A 24,971-nucleotide genomic window follows, 5' to 3' on the forward strand; every position below is an offset into this window, starting at 1 on the left:
CTCTGTGGGATTACAAGTGTGGCCCATCAACAACTAGCAGTCTTTATGAACACCCTCTTCATGTTCAAAACAATTAGAGACCATAACAGAGAGGTGTTTCCAGACTGCGTGAGATATCCAGGACGTTGTGACAATTTGTATATACTAGTGCAGTCATGGTCCATACAAGGCTGGTTGCTGGGAAATAGGGGATATCCCACCCCAACTGCTGATGACATCTTTAAGGAATACTGACACTGCTGATGATGGAGATCCAACGATGCCCACATTTTAATCAGTGGCACTCCAGAACAGCCCAGAGGCTTACTGAAGATAAGGTTCTGATGTGTGGACCATTCGGGGAGTGCCACACAGCGTACCCACAGGGTGTGTGTCCTGCATCATACTGGTGTGCTGCATCCTCTCCAATCTCCGTTTCAAAAACAGGGATGTGTTGGCTGAGAATGAGTTGCAGCAGTGAGAGGAAGTTGAGGATGAGGATGCTGAGATAGTTCAGGACAGTGTCAAAGAGGTGAAGGCAGTGCAACAATACAGAAAACAAGAGAGGGCAGCAAGAACCTGATAGTCACCCACTTTCAGGACAACTGAGCTGGAGTGAGACTTTCTCTAACTTCCCCATCACTATTTCTTCAATGCTTCAGAAACAATGAGCCTTCTCCATACAGCTGCGATTCCTGAGCATATTTCTGACAGATCTTCCCCTAAACTGTGTGTGTGTGTGTGTGTGTTTGTGTATGTGCGTTTGTGCGCATGTGTGTGTTTGTGTGGATGTGTTTGCGTGTGTGTGTTTCTGTATGTATGTGTGTGTGTGTGTGTTTGTATTTGTGTGGGTGTGTTTGTGTGCATGTATTTCTGTACGTATGTGTGTGTGTTTATGTGGGTGTTTTTATGTGTGTGTATTTCTGTATGTGTGTGTGTGTGTGTGTGGATGTTACACACCTTACCATTACCCTCAAAGTCCCCGAGATGGTGGTACCTTTGCTGCAAACTCCCATCTACAGGTGTGTGGTTCCCTGATGGAGGAGGCTAAATGCAGTCATCCAATTTGCTGATTATGAAAAAGTGCTAACGTTTATTGATTGTAACATAGCACATCTTTACTCCATTCTGCTTAACCAGACAATAAGCCTACAGCAGACAATAAACAGTACAAGTGAACATATATTCACAATGGTCAGGAGTTCAGGTCTGAGCACATAGCCAGGCAGACACTGGATCTCCAAGGATCTCCTTGGATCTCCAAGCCAGTCACCACCGTTTCCATGGTGGCAGTGGGAAGTGATGGTGTCTTAGTACTGTCACTAGACTAGTAGTCCAGAGAACCAGGTCATGCTCTGGGGTCATGGGTTCTACTCTCGCCATACCAACTCAAATTTTCCAGGAAAACGCTGTCTGTTTGATTTGCATCACTCCCTTTTGCACCAATGCTTAGTAGCTGCAGTGTGTACTATCGACAAAATGCACTGCAGGAGTTCGTCAAAGCTCCTGAGAAGGCATCTTCCAAACCCTAGACCATTTCCATCCAGTCGGGCAAGAGCAGCAGGTACATGGGAAGACCCCTTGCAAGTTCCCTTCCAAGCCACTCACCATCCTCACTTGGAAATATATCACCATTTATTCACAGTCACTGCTTCAAAATCCTGGAATTTCCTCCCTCAGGCAATATGGGTCTATTTACAGCACATGGACTGCAGCAGTTTAAGAAAGCAGCTCACCCCCACCTTCTCAAGGAAGACTAGGTCAGGCAATGAATACTGGTCAGGCCAGCGACACCCATGCCCCAGAAGTGAATAAAAAATAACCAGATACTCGTACGGTGGAGTCACCCCATTAGTGGGAATGATGGATTCCTCTATCTTTTGCTCAAGTCTCCTTTGGCATCACTGCCTGATATTCCCCTGCCTCTTTTTGCAGGTTAACCATGTCACTTTGAGCTGAGCACAGAAGCTCATCTTCTACCTTGGGCTCAGCAGGTGCCTGGTCTCTGGCAGCCCTCTGCGTGTCAGAGACCTGGGGCATTTTTTTCCCCACTGGCTTTGAGCACATGTTAGTGATGTGTGTACCAGATTGTGCCACCCAGTTTAATGGAGCTCAGGTATCTACTGAGGGTATATCTCTCAGCTGGCAGAGGGTCCGAATGAAGATCCTTCCCAGTGAAGGATCAGAGGCTTCCTCCTTGGAGGCGGTGTTGGTGCAAAGGGGCTGAGCCTGTTTCTCATTGAGGATTCTTAGCTGCTGCTGGTGTCTGTCAAAGGCAATTCATTGGCGAGGGTAGAGAAAATCTTCTGCAGGGCAACATGATGGCTTCAAGGCTCACCTGGGAGGAGCAGATGTCATTGGCTGTTGTTCCATTGATGTCTCCCTGTCACCAATGGGAATGGTGCTGAACTTCCTGCTCATAAAGGGTACGAGGCATTTGATGTCGGCCATAACAACATGCCCCCTCCCTCACCATGCCACCTGTCTTGATCCTCTGGGCCTGGGGATGGACCAGATTTCTGAGATAAAGAGGAGAATTGAGTGTGAAAGAAGCAGGAGCAGCTTATGATAATTCGCAAACAAGTGGGGAGCTGGCAAGGAAGCAGCACTGTGGGCAGGAAGGGTTAGTCAACTGAGAGGATGAAGTAGATATAAGTCCTTAGGTGACATTCTGCATCTATGCCAAAGCTAGTGGTCCATCTTTGTGTGGTGGCAGAGTGAGACTGAATGATGGCACTGTGAGTGTGAAGTCACAGATATACCTCTCATACTTGCAACAAATGGGAGATCACAGAGTTTGTTGGGCAGCACTGTCTGCTGCCCCTTTTGTGAGGACCAACAGCATTCACCTGGACTGCTGCCTGCACCTAGGCTGGGTGGTTCTGATGTGTTGGTCCCTAGTTTCATTCCCTGGGGTGAGAATGTTCTGTCTTTCAGTCATCCCTTCCAGCAACATGTGCAGGGCACTTTCTATGAAATGGCAAGCCAACAGAGCTTCTTGGCGAGCATCTATCCTGCTGTAGGAGGCTGAGGTCAAGTTCCTGTCTTGCAGCATCAGAAGCGGGATTCAGCTTGGTATTATGCATGGCATCAAATCCCCCCCAAGCGCAAAGGCTTGCCAGTGACCAGAAATTCCAGCTCGCTTGCCATGTGCTTTGGCAAGTAACTTTTACAACGTCACATTTGCATTGCTAATGTGCTGGAAAATACATAATCGTGTGAGAGAACTCAGCTGGGCCACTGGCATATATGACACCACACACTATACTATATTCCAACCATTAAGTCTGCTTTTACCTTGTGAAACTCTTTATAAGCTACTGTATAAGCACGTTCAACCAGCAAGATCATAAGAATGGCTTGAATGAGAAAATTATGTGATTTTTTGGGACTTGTGCAATTTTGTGTTCATTCATTTTCATACCCTGAAAACAAAGAGGAATGATCAGGACTAATCAAAACCAAAAATTGTACAGGCCGTGAGCTATAGAACTTGGCATTCAATTTCTGATAGGTACTCCTGTTGGATAAAGTTTGGGCTCAAGCAGTTTCAAATAACAAAATCATCTTTTCCGCTTTTTTGAATGCAATATTCTTCCATTTACAACAGTCTTTAAAGAAACATACATCTCTACTGCTCTACTCACTCCATTTGAATTTGTAAATTGTCTTTATTTGGGTTTTAGTCTTAATTCAATGATATTGAGAAACCATGTATTTATTTAATTTCATGTGTATCATCATTTCCAGTCTAAACTGAATCATATACAGCAGCTGTCCTCAACTTTGCTCACAACTATTTCAAGAAACAACCAATCATCTGTATCAAGGTTCTTGTGTTTTCATCTCTTTGGTTTGGTTGCCCTGATCTATTTATTTTAATTATGTGATATAAAACTTCCTGATTATTACATTGGAACTTACTTTTCCTCACCGACTCTCAGGAGAAGTTAAGAATCATAGAATGTTACAGAAACAGGTCATTCATCTCATCAAGACTGCGACAGTATTTTTCTCCCCATGAGCCCCACAATCTAAGCATCCTCTGTGAAGGCTTTGACAATATACGAACATAAGAAATAGGAGCAGGAATAGGTCAATGCCCCCAGATCCTATTCAGCATTCAAGAAGATCATGGTTAATCTTCTACTTCAATTCCTTTACTGTACAAAAATCTGAATGTTTTAGATCTCAATTCTGTGGAGAAAGTGAGGACTACAGATGCTGGAGATCAGAGTCGGAGAGTGTGGCGCTGGAAAAGCACAGCCCGGTCAGGCAGCATCCAAGAGACAGAAATGAGATCTGTGGTGTTGGAAAAGCACAGCCAGTCAGGCAGCATCCAAGGAGCAGGAGAGTCGACATTTTGGGCATAAGCCCTTCATCAGCAAAGAGTGTCGACTCTCCTACTCCTTGGCTGCTGCCTGACTGGCTGTGCTTTTCCAACACCACAGATCTCATTTCTGTCTCTATTGAGAACAAGGGCTCGATTTTTCCAGACTAATGAAGGCAAACCTATCAATGTTGTAACCATTGGCTGCATTTTCCCAGCCCTTGACAATGGGAGCATTGATGAGTCAGTTGGGAAGATGTGGTGAAACTAGAAAAATCAGATTCCTGAAGGTGAGAAAAGTTGTTTGATTTTCCAGTTGATGTTTAAATGGTGGAAGGAGAATCTCACTAGTGAGGCCCATTTCCTTGCATTAACAATTCAGTACAACCAATTTTCACTTCCTTTATTTGCAATTTGCTGTTCTCCCAAGTGACAGAGAAAAACTAGACAGTGAAATTTCCTAACATTACATGCTGAGCAAGTATCTGGCAGTTTCAGCTCGCTGCTCACTCCCCTGGACTTCTATCATGTCCAGAAGTCTCCAACATCTCAGGGCACACTCCATGGACAGCAACCTCCTGCCAGCTCCTGCCACTGGACTTGACCCAACCTCAGCACATCAACATGATACATCTCTGGTCACTTAGGATGGGGACTGTGCTGTGGAGTACTGCAATGGTCCTGCATTGCATAAGGGACAGGTATATGGATTGGAGCAGCATGTATCTCAGAGCCTTTTGTTTGCTCTCAGAGATCATTCACTCTGCATCAAATTAGATGTTCACAGTAACCTTGTCTTGCCTTGGCTCTTTGTGCATTACCAAAGCAGTCAGGATTTACAGGCTCACAGTATTTCTGTCTTGCCTCGCCTCTTCGGGTAGACACAAAGCCAAGAAGCTTGTCATGTCTGCCAGCAATAATCAGTCAAGGGGTGTCATGCTACCAGAAGCCAACAAGGTATATCAATCTCTCACCTCCACCAGGTGTAAGAAGCTTACACATTTGCTTCAACTAAATGGCTATGTTTGAAAGTCTAAGTGGAATAATTCTCAGTAAGGCAAGGGGACTGTCATCAGTGAGGGGTACAGGCAGAGTAAGTTCGATATCAGTCTAGGGGCTGGGACACAGTCAGTTAGCTGCTTGGAGCAGTCAGGGTCAGAAGCTCCAGATCATTACTTTCTGAAGAGTGGATCACAGTCAGTCCTGATTGATGAAATATATTACATGAAGGGAAGAATAGTGCTCCTTTCCTTTAGATAGGGTTCAAAGATGGTGCGTAGCTCTAAGCATGGGTATCCTGTGTCGCTGATTCTTGTAGCTCAGTTGATGAGAGAGGTAATGATGGAGAGTGCAAGCATATTTACAAATGTGAGTTTCTACATCTTAACATTATTTTCTTTATGATTTTATAGGTGTCATTGGCTAAGCCAATTCTTATTGTCCATTCCTAATCGCTCAGAAAGCAATTCAGAGTCAACCACATTGGTGTAGGTCTGTAGGCCAGACCTGGTGAAGAAGGCTCAGCTCCTTCCTGAAAGGACATTAGTGAACCGGATGGGTCTTTCTGACAATCAGTAGTGGTATCATGGTCACCTTTGGGCTAACTTTGTAATGGTATTCAAGGGGATTTGATCCCATGCCCCAGAACATTACTGTGGGTTTTACATTTCTATTCCAGTGACATTGTCACTGTGCCAATGCCACCCCTTAATCTCACCCAGGCCACATCACCTATGCCACCCAAATGCCCTCAGAAGCCTTTCTTTATTTTGTTTCTTCCCATTGTGAATACAATGAAGAGCTATACCTGGCTGGCATTGATTAACTTAGTGCATCACTCTGTTTTAAATATGACACCGGAGGCAGACATCCCAGAGAGTCCGAGTAGTGGTGAGTACGCCTGCAAGTTTATTATAGCACAAGAATTGTGGGAAATAACCTGCTAGAACACATAGAGAGAAACCATCCATGAATCTGCCCAAAATTGATTTTCAACTGATCTTTGGTAAAATTCACCCCCATGAATCTACTGATCCTTAAAGTGTGTTTTGATTCTGCAATATGATCAGGATACCATCTAGAAATTGCTGTCGGTTATCCAATCTTCCTCTACAGGGTGTGCTTTTTGGAGTCCTCCCTAAGCAATCACTGGTCTTCACGATGACTTCCATCCTTTAAAATTTACACTTTGCTGGATTAGATATAACTGGGTTTTTGATGGAATTATAAGTTCATGATAACGTCTAATCATCCTCACCTACTCTGATGAAGAAATATTGAATGCACTTAATGTCCAGTTTGATATAAAATTTCATATCTTATTTAAAAAAAAATTACAAATGTATTTTATCTCTAGTTTAGCTTTTACCTAAGTCTAATCATGTATTGCTATTTGAAGTTTTAAATGATAAGTGATAATGATAATGCTTTTATGTTTTCAGTTGCTGTCTATGAGAATATTTTAATGTGATTGGCTGCTTACCCTGCTTACTAACTCGATCTCGATTTGTTAAGAGTGAAAAAATGCATAACAGTCTGAAATAGATAAAGGAATAGGTTAGTGCTGTAATTTTCATATTCCTGGAAAGTACGTAAGATTGTGTTTCATGAGAAACAAAGTGAGGAGAATAATTATTCTTAGGTGTTGACAGCTAAAGCTAAACTAACAAGGAGCCATGGACAAATGAGGCCTAGTGGGAGAGCAACTGGACAGATACTTAAATCAACAACTATACTACAAAGCTATGGCAGACTTTTCATTTATCTTTGTTTAATTAAGATGCCTGTTGAAATAGATACGTTAATTAGTGTGTGGAAGTAGAATAGAAGCTACTGTGGTGAATCAATCCATGGTTCAACATTTTGATAGCAAATAAGAACACTGGACTGAATGCTATTTATGAGCAGCTTGTTAACAGGTTTAATGAGCAGCCTTAGACATAAACATCTGATCATGAACAAATATAACTAACGGAACATCTTGTGAGTTAGTCTGAAGGCTAGAGATGGAATGGTTCTTGGGAGAATAGAATTGATCAGGAAGAACAGCTTGGAATGAAATGAGGAAGGAATGATGTAAGGCTTTAATTAATTGAACACAGAAGATACATCCGAAGACTCAAGAAGCTAACAGCAGGTGAATAACATTAAAGTTCTCAAAGCCAAGGTTTCAACAAAGATTTAAATGTTTTAAAGATATTTGGAAATAAAGTTAGTCTTTAGGGTGCAAAATGGCCTTGGTATTATCTAGGTCCCCCAAACAGAACGTTTACAAAATAAGAGCTTTTGAGAGATCTCAGTGCGATATGCGATAGAGAGATACTTCTAAGGGGAGCTCCATGCTCACACCCTTGATTAGTTTGTGAAATTATTAGGGCATAAGACACCGAAAAGAAAACTGGAATAAGTAGAAAAAATGTATGCCAGACATCCTGCCTGATCTCGGCTGATGTTCGCTACTTGTCATATATTTTGCTGTATCAATTATATATCCTGTCTTGAACTTAGATTAAACTCAACATATCCATCCTGTTGGTTGCAGCTGATCCTGACTGAAAAGAGTAAAATAACCACAAATGCCTGGAAATCCCCTTGACTGGGCTGAAGATTTAAACTCCATTAAGAATGGGAAAGTTCATACCATAGAGATTGCTCGATCTTTGTGGGAAGCTTGTCTTGAGAATAAACTTGAGCATTATTATTCGCTTTTGACCACAACATCTAAGCCCAAAACTTATTTTATAGGGTTACAAACTGTTTCCATGGTAGAACTGTTTTCTGTAAGATCCAAATTTTTGTTTATATTCTATTCCACTTTCCTTCAAATTCAATTCATTTAAGACAATTTCCCTCAATTTGAATATATTGGAAACATTCATATCAATAATGCTGTGTGGTCCATTTTTTCTTAGCCCAACAGAATGCCAATCTTATTATCTTCTGTAACAGCTTTACCGTCCACCTGGTTAAATTTAATGTTTCATTTGAAATCTGACACTTCTGTCAACTCAAAGAAACTGTACTGGTGCTCCAGTCAAGATTCCATGCTGAGGTCTTTGGATGGGATTTAAATTAGAACCTTATAACACAGAGTTAAGAGTTAGCAATCCTGGAGTGTATTTTTCATACTTGCAAAAAAAATTCCTCCTAAATTTCACCCAACAGTCTGCAGTATGCATAATTGTGATTTTGATATAAATTCTGTTTGATTGGAAAACCCAACTGATGTATAATATTATACCATGAGATTTAATAAATAATCTTAATTTATAACATGACTTTTAAGCTTCAAAAAATCTTTTCCATAAATACTTATACACTGAGTATAAAATGCTAATGTTAGTGGAAGTGGTTGCCGTTTTGAAATGTGAGAACAAGGTTTGTTTGTTGATCACCACAGCCTCCTCTGTGTGGGAGTTCTTACAGTCCCTTGGATCTTCTTGGCAATATGGCCATATCATTTGATTGATCCTGACTTATAAGTCAAGTTTATTTCTGAGCATGTGTTTCTGAGCTGAAAAATTGAAGCTGACCACTATACGAGTATTACTCTAATAAAGTATTTATTAGCTGTAAGGTTATACACTGAGTATATACCTTAATTTGCATTTTGCTGTATATCAACAGGATTCCACTTACATGTTGACTTATACATCATGATCAAGTTCACTGGCCAGCTTATAGTTATTTTCTTATTACTTTGAATTCTTCTCATGCTCTTCTTCTGTTACTTCACTAATTTTGATTTCAGATTTTCTATCATGTTCATTTTGCAAGACTAACATAGGTTGCCACAGAATTCAAATTCATTTTCACTCTCATATCATAAGTGTAAAATGTCAGCAATTTTCATAAGTGACAAACCCAATATTGAGTTGCCTAGGGCCAGGCCAAGAAAAGCCTGAAATACTCAATGTGAACTTTACAAACTAAAAGTAAAAGTAGTTTTGAATGCATATACTGTGCATGATGACATAGCTAATGCTCATACATAATGTTTCTAAAAATGTTTCCCATTATCAAATCCATTTACTTACCAAAAATAGAGTATTTCAGCTTGAGTAGAATTTGACAAATGTACTTTGTAAACTTATTCACTCGTCTTCTGTTACCAAAATCCTTTGTAACTGAATTATATGATTATAATTAATGCAAATTACAGTGAATGGTTAAACCTTTATCACATTTCCTCATCTCCACTGACTACTTAAGAGAGCAGTAACAAGTATACGTCATTATTATAAAGAGGAAGTTGTAGTGGCTTAAACGTGATCCTGGTATAATACTCATACATTTTACAGAACTCCATCCCACAGCAGATGCCCCCGCTGCCCAATCATGGCATTGATGAAATAAGACACCGTGATTCAAGAATCACAAGAGCTACCATAAGGAAATTTGTTTCAATCAGACAAGGCCACAAAACAAAAAGGTGCAATATCATTTTCCAAAATGTTGTGCTGATAGCAATGAAAATGCCCAGATAATTTTGATTGAATAAAGGTGAAAAATCATAATTTTCTTGATGACATGTCATTATCAGTACTGTAGACTCTGTTTTCTGTATTACCTTTAAATTGCTTTGGGACTTGGCAAATTAAATAAGAATTTAAAACAATTCAGTTTCTGTGCTTGTACTTACTGGCATCGTCTGGCTACCGTGTAAGGCGTTGATGGCTGCCTGGGCTTCTGCATGTGCGGAAAATTTCACAAATGCACATCCTGTGGGGGAGAAAGAAAGGGACAGGCTGCTGAACGGTAAAAACTGTGGCTTCATGCGATATACTGGAGACCCTTAACTCAACACAAGCACCACTCTTTAAAAAGCTGTTGGATTATGAGAATTTTACAGTCATCTATAACCAGTAATAAATAAATATAATAACCAGAAGTTAGTAAATTTATTGACCAATGCGTTATTAAGTTAATTACTTTAGATAAGTAGCACTCTGAGAAAATATTTCATCAGTCCAGTCCAGTTCTGCTTTGCTGAGGTGCACGTAGTTTTCAATAACCAAATAAATCCTCAGATTAAATTTGAATATTTAGCACATCATCTGATATATTCAGACTGAAACTTTAGGTTAAATTCTATATTCTTTTCTACTTTAAGTATCAATGTGCATTATCTTTCCTGAGGAAAATGAAAAGCAATTTCATTAATCAATAAAATGTTCAAAAACTTAATGTGTTGATGATCACATCTTCAACTTTGAAGTTGGATTGTAGTGTTACCATTCATCATAATTAACTGTAGACAACAGTTTGACAATAGGAGTCTGAGCTCTTTTTAAATTTTAGATCTTCTTTACTGCTATGTTTGAACACCACTGATTCTAATGCACAATGTTAGATTCATAGTGATTTGTTGGATGGGATAAGGCTTGATTTGAGTGTTCAGAGTCCATGTGGAATACCATACTTTGTGTGCTGGTTCTTCATCTGGCTTCACCACTGCACTGTCAATCAAGCCAACATTGTTAATTGTCAGCATTTCATTTCACCAGCCATTGCTATGCCAATCCGAAATGATAAGTTGACATCTATATTGGGCAGACTTGTGTGATCATTCCCTGTTGACGTCATTACAGTTCCCCCAAAATAAATCTTAAAAATAATTTATAAAACACTGGTGTGCAAGCAAATATTCCCAAGGCATGATCCCAACCTTCCAGAAACTTATCTGAATAAACAAATAGTCTCCTGACAAATTATGCTATCATTTGACAGTTGCTCAAACTTGCTAACAAACTCAAGGGATTGTGAGAGTTTTCAGACACAGTTTGTGAAGCTTTGACTGTCAATAAACTTGCTTCAGCTCAGGAAGTAGTCTTTAGCTGGACTTTTCAAAATGCAAGTATTTGTGCTTGAGCTTCCTGAGGCCATGCGGTATATTAACTACATGCAAGAAATGTGAATGATATGATGGTGAAAGATACTGAGAAAAAGGGAGGGAAAAATCAATTAATGTGTGGGGACAGTGAATTAGGACATGATTGGGTTCAGATATGAATTCCTGTATAACTGAATAATTAAATGCCACCCAGTATCTGTATTCACATATAAATTAAAAAAAAAATGTTTTTCATGAGTGGCAAGGAGGAATAGAAACTAATGTTAGAAGCTTTGTTGAGAAAGCTGATGTTTCTGAGGACAATTTCATGTAGCTAATGTTTTTGATAGCTATTAATTGCAGCTTTTGTCCAACATACGAAAACTGTCTTTTTAAATTTACAATCTAAAGAAAAAGTTTCTAAAGCACAACCATCTAAAACTTGTCTTACCCTTAGTCATTAGTATATCTTCTGACAGTTTATATTGAGGTGTCAGATCCACTTCACTTTCTGCACAGTGAATATGTCATTTCAAAGATCCATCAAAATGACTAATAAGGTCTTCAATTATCCTAACCCATTCACATTAGAAGTATTAAAAGCACCTCATTATGACATCAAGCTCCATTAACATCCCTGAGCCTTTTGTAATGCCATCAAGATATTTTTGCACGGTCGATTGGAAACACAGAAGAAACATTAACTGAACAGAGCATAGTGTGGTCAATAAGTTCTACAAATCTTTATAAATGTCTTCTTAAATTAATATGCAGCAGACGACTCATGCAAGTGACTAACTGGGCTATTATAGGACACCTATGTTTATTTGTGTCAGGTCAGTTACTGATACCTTTTGCACATATGTATAAACACAGGAGTAAGAGGAAGCTGCAGTTCAATAACAGGCATCAGATAAACACGTGACTCAGTGACTGTCGGCTAAGCAGCAGAAACACAACATTATCCGATCCTTTGCAACTGCAGGTGCCTCCTGTTTCTTTGTTATTTCTCCATTTGATTGTGTAGCAATTCTCTGAGGAAAGGAATATAATTTTCAGAAATTTACCCCACCCCAGCTACCCTCAACACAGTGCAAGGATGATGTGAGCATTCCAAGATCAGGCAAGAAGGGTCAAGGTGTTGTTTATTTCCTCATCCAGCTAGGCTGACCTCATGGATCAGAATATTACAATTCAGGTAATAAGGCAGTGAAGGACAGAGCTGCAACATAGATTTATGCACTTAGAAACTTCTTTTTTCCAAAGACATACATTACAAACGGGCAACCCCAAACTTGAAAACAGAGCAAAATACTGTGGATGCTGGCAATCAGAAAATAAATCCATAAAATACAGGATAAATTCAACAGACTTAGTAGCAACTGCAGTGAAACACACATTTTTAATCTGATCTCATTAGATTCATTAATACTGGAAATAATTTTTAAGATATTAGTTTTAGTAAGGAAATTGCATTGTTGGAGACACCAAGTGTTTGAGGCCCAAATTTTAGTTTTCTAAATCGGTGTGTCCCTTTATAGAGGAATGGGAGTTATGAGACCTTGCTGTAGCAAATGGGACAGGGCATCAGCCTGCTTTAATGTGGGGAATTTCTTTCAGGTAAATGCGTAATTGGTCTGAGGGAGAAAGAGAGCAGGATGCTCAAATTCATAGGCAAAACTGAGGACTGCAGATGCTGGAAATCAGAATGTAGATTAGAGTGGTGCTGGAAAAGCACAGCAGGTCAAGCAGCATCCGAGGAGCAGGAAAATCGACGTTTCGGGCAAAAGCCCTTCATCAGGAATGAAGGCAGGGAGCCTCGGGGGTTGAGAGATTCATAGTGATCATCCTCCAAGGTGGTCTTAGAGACTGGCCGAGCAGAGGCTGATAGCTAAGTTCGGTACCCATAGGGATGGCCTCAACCGGGACCTTGGGTTCATGTCACACTATAGGTGACCCCATTGCACTACACACACGCACACGCACTCCTACACACACACACACACATACACACACACCCCTACAGACACACACACCCACACTCATTCTCACAGATACTCACAACCCCCCACACACACCCACATGCACATATACACATATAATTTTGTGGGGTGAATTTGTACTTGCAGAGTTACATTGTAAGATCTTACATCCGTGTAAGATTCTGTTAATTCAAGATTAGAATCAGTCTAAACATAATGGCACAGACAGCAGCACACAGAGGTGTTAATACCCAATACATTATCTGGGCTGACACCAATTGTTAAAGTTTACTTGAGAATGTAACTTGTTAAAAAAAGTTTTGCGAGTTACATATGAAAGAAGAGAAACTAACATGGTCATTCTAACAGATGAGAGACTGAACAAACAATCAAGGTATTTTTCAATGTATAATTTCAGTTATATCACACTGTAAACTTTTGCTATAAATTCGGTGTCGTACAATCGTGTACTCCACAACCACCTGATGAAGGAGCAGCGCTCCGAAAGCTAGTGCTTCCAATTAAACCTGTTGGAGCATAACTTGGTGTGAGTTTTAACGATTTAAAGAGAGATAGTGAGAGGTTAAATAAGTTGACAAGAAGTTAGCAAACAGAGTATAGTGCTGGTAAATACGAAGTTGTTCATTTTGGAAGGGAGAACAAAGGAACAGAATAGTATTTAAATGGAGAAAAACTGCAGAAAACTGCAGGAAGGACAGGAACGTTGACGTGAGGAATGTCAAATCATGATCTTCATGAATGACAGAGCAGGTTCGAGGGGCCAATCAGCCTACTCTTACTCCCATTTCTATGGTCTTAGGACCCTGATGTAGGACTTCCGTGCCCTCACAAATGCTCTAGCCTGGGCAGTGGTAATATATATGTCGGCAGTGCACAGCAGCCTTAGCAACTGGAAAAGTTCAGATGGACAACAAGGTGTTTCTCAAAATGATACATTATTATTCATATCATTCTACTGCTCCACACAAAATGAATCCAAAGTGCTAGAAGGCAAACGGAACTAAGCAGACACCACAACAACTCAATAGGTGCCTGTATATATTCTAATTCTATAGAGAGATATAATGGGACACTCTTGTCCCAAGATGTCATGGAGCAAGGCCAACTGTCAACTGTTACTTCCTTCTTATTTTGGTAGCACTAAGAGAAGCATTCATCTAATTAGTAAGAGATCCTCATCACACATTCAGTTGGAGGAAAGAAAATATCAAAAAGCTGCAGACAAAATACTAATATTTTATGAATAAATTATGGCCGTTTGTATTTCCATTATTGTTGTGGGGTTTCCCTTAGGATTTAAGCTTGGTCCCGATTATTTTTCATCTACTTGCTGTCCCTCTGGGAAATCATCTGAAAATATGTTTGTTTCTGCATGTACATTGACACCTCCACTTAACAGACTGTTTGCCAGACATTCAGTGCTGGATGAACAGAAATACAACCTGAGCAATACAAATACAACAGAAATATCATCCAATTAAATACGGGGAATACTAAATCCATAGTCTTCTGTTTCAGGTGCTAACTCTGTGTTGTGGACACTAACTCCATCTGTCTGATTTGAAGGTGCCGGTGTTGGCCTGGGGTGGACAAAGTTTAAAATCACACAACACCGGGTTATAGTTCAATCGGCTTCTCACCATATAGTCACACCACCAGGAAGAACACTTAATTGCAAAGAAAAAACACCAAAGAACTGCAGATCTTGGAAATCTGAAACAAAATCAGAAATTGCTGGAAAATCTCAGCAGGTATGTCAGTATTTGTAGAAAGAAGGCAGAGTTAACATGTCAGGATCATTCTTCAGAACACTCACTCCAATTTTGTTGAATTACCTGAATGTGTCCAGCTTTAGCTTATAGAATCAGAGAATTATTACAGTACAAAAGGAGGCCATTCAGCCCATTATGGCTGCATCCGCTCTCCAACAGGTATTATGACTTAGTACCATTTGTCTGCCTTTTCCTCATACTCTTCTATGTTGCTTCTACTCAAATAATCACCTGATGCCTCCATGAATGTTGCAGTTGACTTTCTTGCACTACATTTCCAGGCAATGCATTCCAGACCCTGACTGCTCAGGTTGTATTTCCTTCACATGCAAATCATTTTTGATTTGTGTCCTTTCAATTTCAATCCTTTCATGAGCAGGAATAGTTTCTCCTTGTCTACTCTATTCAGGTCTCTCAGAATTTTCAAAATTTCTGTCAGATCATCTCTTAGACTTCTTGACTCCAAGGAGAACAATTCAGTCTCTCTAATTCAATGTCACAACAGAAGGTTGTGACCTGTGACCAGTGGAGTTCACGTCAAGCAACTTTCTGATACAAATTCAACATTACCTTCTTGCTCTTGTGCTTTGTGCCAGTATCGATAAAGCCAAGGACACTGTCTACTTTATTAACGGCTATTGCCATCTGCCTTGCCACATTCAATGACCTGTACACATATACACCCAGACCTGTACACATATACACCCAGATCCATCTGCTCCTGAACTCCACCATAAATATTGTATCCTTATGTTATATTGTATATCAAAATGCATAACCCTACACTCTCTCACATTGGGCACTATTTGCCAAATATTTGCCCATTACATTAAATTGTCTATGTCCATTTTGAGTTCTACAGTCTCACAGTGCCAGAGACCCGGGTTCAATTCCTGTCTCTGGCAACTGTCTGTGTGGAGTTTGCACATTCTCCCCGAGTCTGCATGGCTTTCCTCCGGATGCTCCAGTTTCTTCCCACAGTCCAAAGATGTGCAGGCCAGGTGAACTGGCTATACTAAACCATATGTTATATACTAACATAGTGTTAGGTTCATTTGTCAGAGGGAAATGGGTCTGGGTGTGTTACTCTTCGGAGGGTCGGTGTAGCCGAAGGGCCTGTTTCCACGCTGTAGGGAATCTAATCTAATCTAATCAATGATGAGGACTGATGAAGACAGAGTGGTGGATGTGATCTATATGGACTTTAGTAAGGCATTTGACATGGTTCCTCATAGTAGACTGGTTAGCAAGGTGAGATCACATGGAAATCAGGGAGAACTAGCGATTTGGATACAGAACTGTCTCAAAAGTAGAAGTAGGTGGTGGTGGAGGGTTGTTTTTCAGACTGGAGGCCTGTGACCAGTGGAGTGCCACAAGGATTGGTGCTGGGTCCACTGCTTTTCATCATTTATATAAACGATTTGGATGTGAACGTAGGAGGTATAGTTAGTAAGTTTGCAGATGAAACCAGAATTAAGCGTGTAGTGGACAGCGAAGAGGGTTACCTCATATTACAACGGGACCTTGATCAGATGGACCAATGGACTGAGGAGTGGCAGATGGAGTTTAATTTAGATAAGTGTGAGGTGCTGCATTTTGGAAAAGCAAATCAGAGCAGGACTTATACACTTAATGGTAAGGTCTTGGGGAGTGTTGCTGAACAATGATACCTTGGAGTGCAGGTTCATAGCTCCTTGAAAGTGGAGTCGCAGGTAGATAGGATAGTGAAGAAGGCATTTAGTATGCTTTCCTTTATTGGCCAGAATATTGAGTATAGGAGTTGAGAGTCATGTTGCGGCTGTACGGGACATTAGTTCAGCCACTTTTTGAATATTGTGTGCAATTCTGGTCTCCCTCCTAGCATGAAACTTGAAAGGGTTCAGAAAAGATTGATAAGGATGTTGCCAAGGTTGAAGGGTTTGAGCTATAGGGAGAGGTTGAATAGGCTGGGGCTGTTTTTCCTGGAGCGTTGGAGGGTGAGGGGTGACCTTATCGAGGTTTATAAAATCATGAGGGGCATGGATGGGTTAAATAGACCAGGTTTTTTTCCCTGGGGTGGGGGAGTGTAGAACTGAGGGCAGAGGTTTAGGGTGAGAGGGGAAAGATTTAAAAGGGACCTAAAAGGGGCAACTTTTTCACGCAGAAGGATGCGTGTATGGAATGAGCTGCGAGAGGAAGTGGTGGAGGCTGGTAAAATTACAGCATTTAAAAGGCATCTGGATGGGTATATGAATAGAAAGGGTTTGGAGGGACATGGGCCGGGTGCTGGCAGGTGGGACTTGATTGGTTTAGGATACCTGGTCGTCATGGACGAGTTCGATCAAAGAGTCTGTTTCCATGGTGTACATCTCTATGAATCTATGGTTAAGCAGCTTTTGGAATACTACATTCAATTCTGGCCTCCTTGCTATAGGAAGGATGTTGTGAAACTCTAAAGGGTTCAGAAAAGGTTTACAAGGATGTTGCCAGAGTTGGAGGGTTGGAGCTATAGGGAGAGGTTGAATAGGCTGGAGATGTTTTCCTTGGAGCGTCAGATGCGGAGGGGTGACCTTATAGAGATTTATAGAGGGGCATAGATAGGATAAATAGACAAGGTTTTATTTTTCCCTGGGATGGGGGAGTCCAAAACAAGAGGGCAAAGGTTTAAGTTGAGAGAGAAAAATTTTAAAAGGGACCTAAGGGGCAACTTTTTCACGCAGACCGTGGTATGTCTATGGAATGAGCTGTCAGAGGAAGTGGTGGAGGCTGGTGCAATTACAACATTTAAAAGGCACATGAATGGGAATGTGAATAGAAAGGGTTTGGAGGGATATGAACCAAATACTGGCAAATGGGACCTAGGTTAATTCAAGATAGCTGGTCAGCATGAATGAGTTGGTCTGAAGGGTCTGTTTCCATGCTGTACAGCTCTATACCTCTATAAGTCTATCACAATTTACAACACATCCAAGTTTTGCATCATCTGTAAACTTTGAAATTGACAGGGTGGCACAGTGGCTCAGTGGTCAGCACTGCTGCCTCACAGCGCCAGGGACTCAGTTTCAGTTCCAATCTCAGGTGACTGTTTGTGTGGAGTTTGCGCATTCTCCCTGTGGCTACGTGGGATTCCTCCGGGTATTCCGTTTCCTTCCAGTTCAAAGATGTGCAGGTCAGGTGGATTAGCCATGTCAAATTGCTCATTTAGTCCGGGATATGTCAGTTAGGTGGATTAGCCATGGGAGATGCAGGATTGCAGGGATAGGATGGGGTGGGTGAGTTTGGGTGGAATGCTGATTGGAGATTTGGTGTGGATCTGTTGGTCTGAATGGTATGTTTCCACACTGCAGGGATTCTATGGACCCTTGCACATCAAGGTCTTGATCATTAATATACATAATGAAAAATAAGAGTCCCAACACTGGCCCCTGGCAAACTCCTTTACAAATCTGGACAAATGTGAGGAGGTGCATTTTGGAAGGTCAAGTACAGGTGGAAATTATACAGTGAATGGCAGAACCCTTATGAGTACTGATATGCGGAGGGATCTGGGTGTGCAAGTCCACGGATCACTGAAGGTGCCAGTGCAGATAGATAAGGTTGTAAAAAAGACATGCTTGCCTTCATAAAGAACAAAGAACCAAGAACATTTACAGCTCAGGAACAGGCCCTTCAGCCCTTCAAGCCTAAGCCGGTCCAAATGTACAGTCTAAATCTGTTGGTCAATTCCTAAGCATCTGTATCCCTCTGCTCCCCACTTACTCATGCATCTGTCCAGACGCATCTTAAATGAATCTACCATGCCTGCCTCTACCACCTCTGCTGGCAATGCATTTCAAACACCCACCACCCTCTGTGTGAAGTACTTACCGTGTGTATCCCCCTTAAACTTTCCACCTCTCACCTTGAAAGCATGACCTCTCGTTATTGAATCCTTCACCCTGGGAAAAAGCTTGTCTCTATCCACCCTGTCTATACCCTTCATGATTTTGTAAACCTCAATCAGGTCCCCCCTCAATCTCCTTTCTTCTAGTGAAAATAAACTTAACCTACTCAACCTCTCTTCATAGCTAGCACCTTCCATACCAGGCAACATCCTCGTAAACCTTCTCTGCACCGTCTCCAAAGTGTCCACATCCTTTTGGTAATGTAGCGACCAGAACTGTACACAATATTCTAAATGCGGCCGAACCAATTTTAACATGACTTGCCAGCTTTTATTCTCAATACTCCGTCCATTGAAGGCAAGTATACTATATGCCTTCTTGACCACTCTATCCACCTGTGCAGCAACCTTCAGGGTGCAATGGACCTGCACTCCCAGATCTCTCTGCCCATCAACTTTTCCCAAGGCTCTTCCATTCATTGTATAATTCGCTGTAGAATTAGACTTGCCTAAATGCATCACCTCACATTTGTCTGGACTGAAAGCCATCTGCCACTTTTCTGCCCAACTCTCCAGTCTATCTATATCCTCCTGTATTCTCTGACAGTCCCTTATGCTTTCTGCTACTCCACCAACCTGCAAACTTGTTGATCATGCCAACAGTGCCCTCTTCTAGATCATTTGTGTATATTACAAACAACAGTGGCCCCAATACTGACCCCTGTGGAACACCATAGAACATAGAACAATACAGCACAGAACAGGCCCTTCGGCCCACGATGTTGTGCCGAACATTTGTCCTAGCTTAAGCACCCATCCATGTACATATCCAATTGCCGCTTAAAGGTCGCCAATGATTCTGACTCTACCACTCCCACAGGCAGCGCATTCCATGCCCCCACCACTCTCTGGGTAAAGAACCTACCCCTGACATCCCCCCTATACCTTCCACCCTTCACCTTAAATTTATGTCCCCTTTTTCCCAGGGTGAAGGATTCAATAACGAGAGGTCATGCTTTCAAGGTGAGAGGTGGAAAGTTTAAGAGGGATACACGCGGCAAGTACTTCACACAGAGGATGGTGGGTGTTTGGAATGCATTGCCAGCAGAGGTGGTCGAGGCAGGCACGGCAGACATAAATTTATGACCACTGGTCACCTTTCTCCATTTCGAGAAACTTCCTTCAACTACTACTCTCTGTCTCCTGTTGCTCAACCAGTTATTTATCCACCTAGTTAGAACACCCTGCACACCATATGACTTCACTTTCTCCATTAGTCTACAATGGGGAACCTTATCAAATGCCTTACTAAATGCCTATATGACATCAACAGCTTCATCTCACAACTTGGTCACTTCCTTGAAGAACTCTATTAAGTTGGTAAGGCATGATCTCCCCTGCACAAAACCATGTTGCCTATCCCTGATAAGCTCACTCTTTTCTAAATATAAATAGATCCTATTCCTCAGTACCTTCTCCAGCAACTTCCCCACCAATGACGTCAGGCTCACTGGTCTGTAGTTACCCAGAATATCCCTGAATATATGGATAGACAAGTTATTTTGCAGCTTTATAGAACTTTAATTAGGCCACACCTGGAATATTGTGTACAGCTCTGGTCACCACACTACCAGAAGGACTATCCTGTCCAAAGCATCCACGTTATCGAAAAGGTTTGATTTGCTAGGACAAATGTTTGGCACAACATCGTGGGCCGAAGGGCCTGTTCTATGCTGTGCTGTATTGTTCTATGGTTTACCAGGATGTTGCCTGGTATGTGGATTTTAGCTATGAAGAAAGGTTGGGTTTGTTTTCAGTGGAATATAGGATGTTCAGGGGTCACCTGACAGAAGTTCATAAGATTGTGAATGGCATGGAAAGAGCGGAGAGTGTAAGACTTTTTCCAAGGGTGGAGGGGTCAATTACTAGGGGACACCAGTTCAAGGCACGGGGGTAGGAGGTTTAAAAGAGATGTGCGGGGCAGGTTTTTCCACACAAAGGGTGGTGAGTGGCTGGAATACACTGCCAGAGGAAGTGGTGAAAGCAGAGACCATAGCAGCATTCAAGGAACACCTGGATGTGTACATGAATAGGAAGGGAATAGAGGGATAAAGATCATGTAATTGAAGACAGTTTTAATATGGAGGGCGGAACGTGGCAGCACAGGCTTGGAGGGCCGCAGAGCCTGTTCCTGTGCTGTGTTGTTCTTTATTCCTTGTTCTAGACCTTCCTCTAACCCAAAACATATTGATTGACCTTTACCCTCTGTTTCCTATCATTCAGCCAATTTCATTTCCATGTTGCCGCAGTCTCTTTTATTCAGTGAGTTATGATATTCCTCACAAATGTGGCATGCATTCAAATGGTTTCTGGAAATCCATCAACACCACATTAACAGCATAACCCTCACTAACCCTTACTGTTACCTCTTCAAAAACTCCAGCAAGTTAGTTACATATCATTTCCCCTGGAGAGATCTATGCTAACGCTTCTAAATCAACATTCTGAAATCAACAGAATTCCACATTTTTTTCTTTTGATGCCCAGCTGTATCCCAAATAATTGTTTCAGGAATTGAAAGCTTATCATTGAAGCAAAATTGATTGGTCTGTAATTGCTGGGCTCATCCTTACAACCTTTTTTGAACAATGGTGTAAAGTCTGCAATTCTCTCACTCTATGGCACCCTCCCCAATTCAAGGGAAGATTAGAGCCATAGATTATAGTCAGGGCCCCTGCGATCTTTAATATCCTTGGATGCATGCTATCTGGTCCCAGTACTTTGTCAACTTTAAACTTCCTCCTTATCCACTATCAAACCTTACCTCGTTCAGTTACAGAGCTTCCTCCCCTGTCACTATATCTCCCTCTTTACTGAATACAAATGCAAAGTATTTGTTCAACAACTAGCCAACTTACTGCCATGTGTAAACCCCTTTTACAATCTCTATTTTATCCTACTCTTTCTTTTAGCATCCTTTTTCTATAAATAGGGGGTTGGTTAACTCAGTTGGCTGGACAGTTGGTTTATAGTGCATAGTGATGCCCACAGTGTGGGTTCAGTTCCTGCACTGGCTAAGGTTACCATGAGGACTGTCCTTCTCAACTTCTCCCTTTACCTGAGGTGTGGTGACCCTTAGGTTTAACCACACCTGTTCTCTCTCTCTCTCTCTCTTTTTCTCTGTCTCTAAAGAGAGAGCAGCTTGTTGATCCAGTCAGACTATGGTGACTTTACCTTTACTATAAATGTACTGATCTCTTTAGGTTGGCCGCCAGGCTTTTTTCAGATTATTGTTTATTACCCTTTTTTTTAACCATCATCCTAAACTTTACAATGCTATGATCACTGTCTCCTATATATTCTCCTGCTCATACTTGGTTACCTCCTGCTGAAACCTTTATCCATGCCTTTATTACTTCTGTCCTTGTTCATACCAAAGCATTTGATCAGCCTCCTACATTCAACACTGCGTAAACTTAAGGTTATCTAAAACTCAGCTTGGTAACTTTTACCAAGTCTACTTTACGCTTTTTTCCTGTGTTCACCCCATTAACTCCTGCTAAGTAATGCCTTGATTTTAAAATTCTTACCCTTTCTTTCAAATCACTCCCCTTTTTTTAGCCCTGCAATTTCCTCCAGATTATAAGCTTTTATTTGTCAAGATAAACATTGCTCCTAAACACAACCACACAACTCCTGTCATTTGTATTTGTAGGAACACTAGTGCATTTCCAATTAAAGTCCATTCCAAGCATCAAACTAAATGTAATTAATATGTAATTAAAGAGAAGTGGTGCTGATGCATTATTGAGGGAGTGGTAGCTAAGATATTAATTTGGAGAACTATTTAATGCAAAAGTTGTCAGGACTCAAACCTTTAAGATATTTGTGCTTTTATAATTCTGATTTCTTGGGGTGTTCCCAATTTAAGTTGCTTCACCATTCACCGTGCCTTTATCTGGCAAGGCCCTAACCGGGGAAGTGCCTGACAAAACCTCTTCATCTCACTAATTGTCTTTCCTCCTTCTGGATACTTCTAAAACCTATTGATCAATTGTTTTGGTCATCTACAGCGAGGATAATGCCTAGATTTTGTAGAGGGAATGATGATGAAGCTGTCAGCACTCATATTCTTCATTTCACTGAAACTCACAGCAGCTTTGGCAATCCATAGATAAGCAGCAGATTTTGGAAATTCAGAAGCTGCTTTCCATGATTCCAGGTTTCTCCAGACATTGCAAAACTGCTTTAAAAAAGTTGCAACTTGTTGAACGAGATGCTTAATGCTGTAGCAAATTCACCACAACCGTCTCAGCAAACAACAGCCATATTTACATTTAAACAGCAGCACTGCACAATAAAACATCCAATAGGAACAGATCAAGAAGGCGGTGCTGAGTTGGAGGTTTGGATCTGGGATGAGGTAAAGGAGGGAAGATAAGGAAACTGGTAAAGTCAATGTTGATGCCTTGTGGTTAAAGGGTCCCAAAGCAGAAGATGAGGTGTTCTTCCTCCAGTCTTTGGGTGGCTTGGGAGAGGCCCAGGACTTGCATGTCCTTAGTGGAGTGGGAGGGGGAGTTGAAGTGGTCAGCCACAGGGCTGTAGTGAGGTTGCTTGGTGCGTGTGTCCCAGAGATGTTCCCTAAAGCATTCTGTGAGTTAGCATCCTGTCTCCCCAATGTAGAGGGGTTATATTGTGCTTGGAATAGTTGTGCCTCTCTGTTCACCATCTGATGCAGTATAAGCTTGGCTATCCCATGTCCTGTGATAATCATACTCAGCCTCATTTCTTAACTCAAATTAAGGCATCAGTCAAACTGCTTGTCTGATGTCTACAGCTTTTGACTCCCTGCACATTAACTAGAATTTCTGTCTTGGCTTTAAGGTTGACACAGTTTTGTCCTGTGTCTAGAGTTGTACAAATGCTGCTCCTGATACCTGCTTTTTCTCTAGTTCTTTGACATTCTCGTGGTCTTGGGACATCATGTTTAGCTTGTGGTTGTAATCCAAAACTGGTTTGCCTGTTCTTAACTTCCTCCCAATCAACAATTCCACTGGCGAGTACACATTATTCAATGGTATTGTTCTGTAACAGAGTAGTGCTATTTGCCAGTCTGGATTCATATGTATCAGTGACTTCACAGTCATGACTTCTTTTTCTGTCTCTCCATTCATCTAAGAATAAAGTGCAGAACTTGTCACTGGTTGAGTCCTGTCTCTGAGGTGAATTTCCCAAAATCCTAATCGAATAACAGAGATTGATCATACAATACTGTGTATCAGTGCTCTGATCAATGAGTCTGCTGTGAATAATTAAATCTTGCCACCTTTATCCATCTTGAAGAATAATAAACTAGGAGCAAATATATATTTGTTCTAAAATTGAACAAATTGTTCATCTCTCACATCAACTTTCTAAAAATCTTGATTAACTTATTGGCTGTACATGTCTTATGATTGATTGACAAAATGTAATCCTGCATGTCCTTTGATATACCTTGTCACCACACTCATAGCTGTGCTCTTCATCTACATTTGTGTTACTTAGATGTCTCATGTGAAGTTTCTGAAGGATTTCTCTATGCATCAACTTTGGTATACCCATTCTGTGGTCATACACCAATGAATCTTCTACGATTGCCACTTGTTGTTTTTGTCCCTGGTACCTCTTCAGCACTTGGTCTGCTGGATTACATTTTGATCAACCTTACAGACAAAGCTATCTGACCTTAGTGTACATGTTAGATTTTAAACCTGGAGTAACCCCTTACTTCCTGCACTTTTGAAAACTTGCTAAAAAAAATGAGCTGCCAATTCGCAAAGCTTGCCCATACCATCTGTGTTGTGAGGCTGGGAGTAGGTGTGAAGACAACCGACAGGGCACTCACTTAATTTAACTTGCCAGCCCTGCTGAAACAACACCCAAAGGGGCATATAATATCTGGCCCACTGAGTCATATTCTATTCTTGAACTGAATGGGGCAATGATTATCCAACATGATATTAGATACGAGAGACATTGCAACTAACTGGCTTTGGGATAATTACCAGCATTTTTTATTACAAGAGGGTCCTTTGAAGCTGACAGTGGAAATGGGTGGACAAAGTTAAAAATCACACAACACCAGGTTATAATCTAACAGGTTTATTTCGAAAGGGGAGCTATCTTGAGATTACTTGCATTGATCAAGATG

At 41.1% G+C, this 24,971-nt stretch overlaps 1 protein-coding gene across 13 annotated transcripts in view; it reads right to left on the reverse strand.

Annotated features, from left to right (window-relative positions):
- The window catches only part of celf4 (CUGBP, Elav-like family member 4), a 1,190,565-nt gene that overhangs the window by 322,615 nt on the left and 842,979 nt on the right, over nucleotides 1-24,971 (reverse strand). For all 13 annotated transcript variants that reach the window (XR_015757959.1, XR_015757956.1, XR_015757958.1 and 10 more), the window contains one exon: nucleotides 9,951-10,030. Coding sequence is in view for 9 of the 13 variants with exons in the window: in XM_087990087.1 (XP_087846213.1) it covers nucleotides 9,951-10,030 (80 nt within the window). In the remaining 4 variants the exon portion in view is untranslated. The remainder of the gene's footprint in view (nucleotides 1-9,950; nucleotides 10,031-24,971) is intronic.

Source organism: Chiloscyllium plagiosum, unplaced genomic scaffold (genome assembly GCF_037043375.1).
Source record: "Chiloscyllium plagiosum isolate Xiang-an unplaced genomic scaffold, Cpla_swu_hap1 HiC_scaffold_1, whole genome shotgun sequence".
Classification (NCBI taxonomy): domain Eukaryota; kingdom Metazoa; phylum Chordata; class Chondrichthyes; order Orectolobiformes; family Hemiscylliidae; genus Chiloscyllium; species Chiloscyllium plagiosum.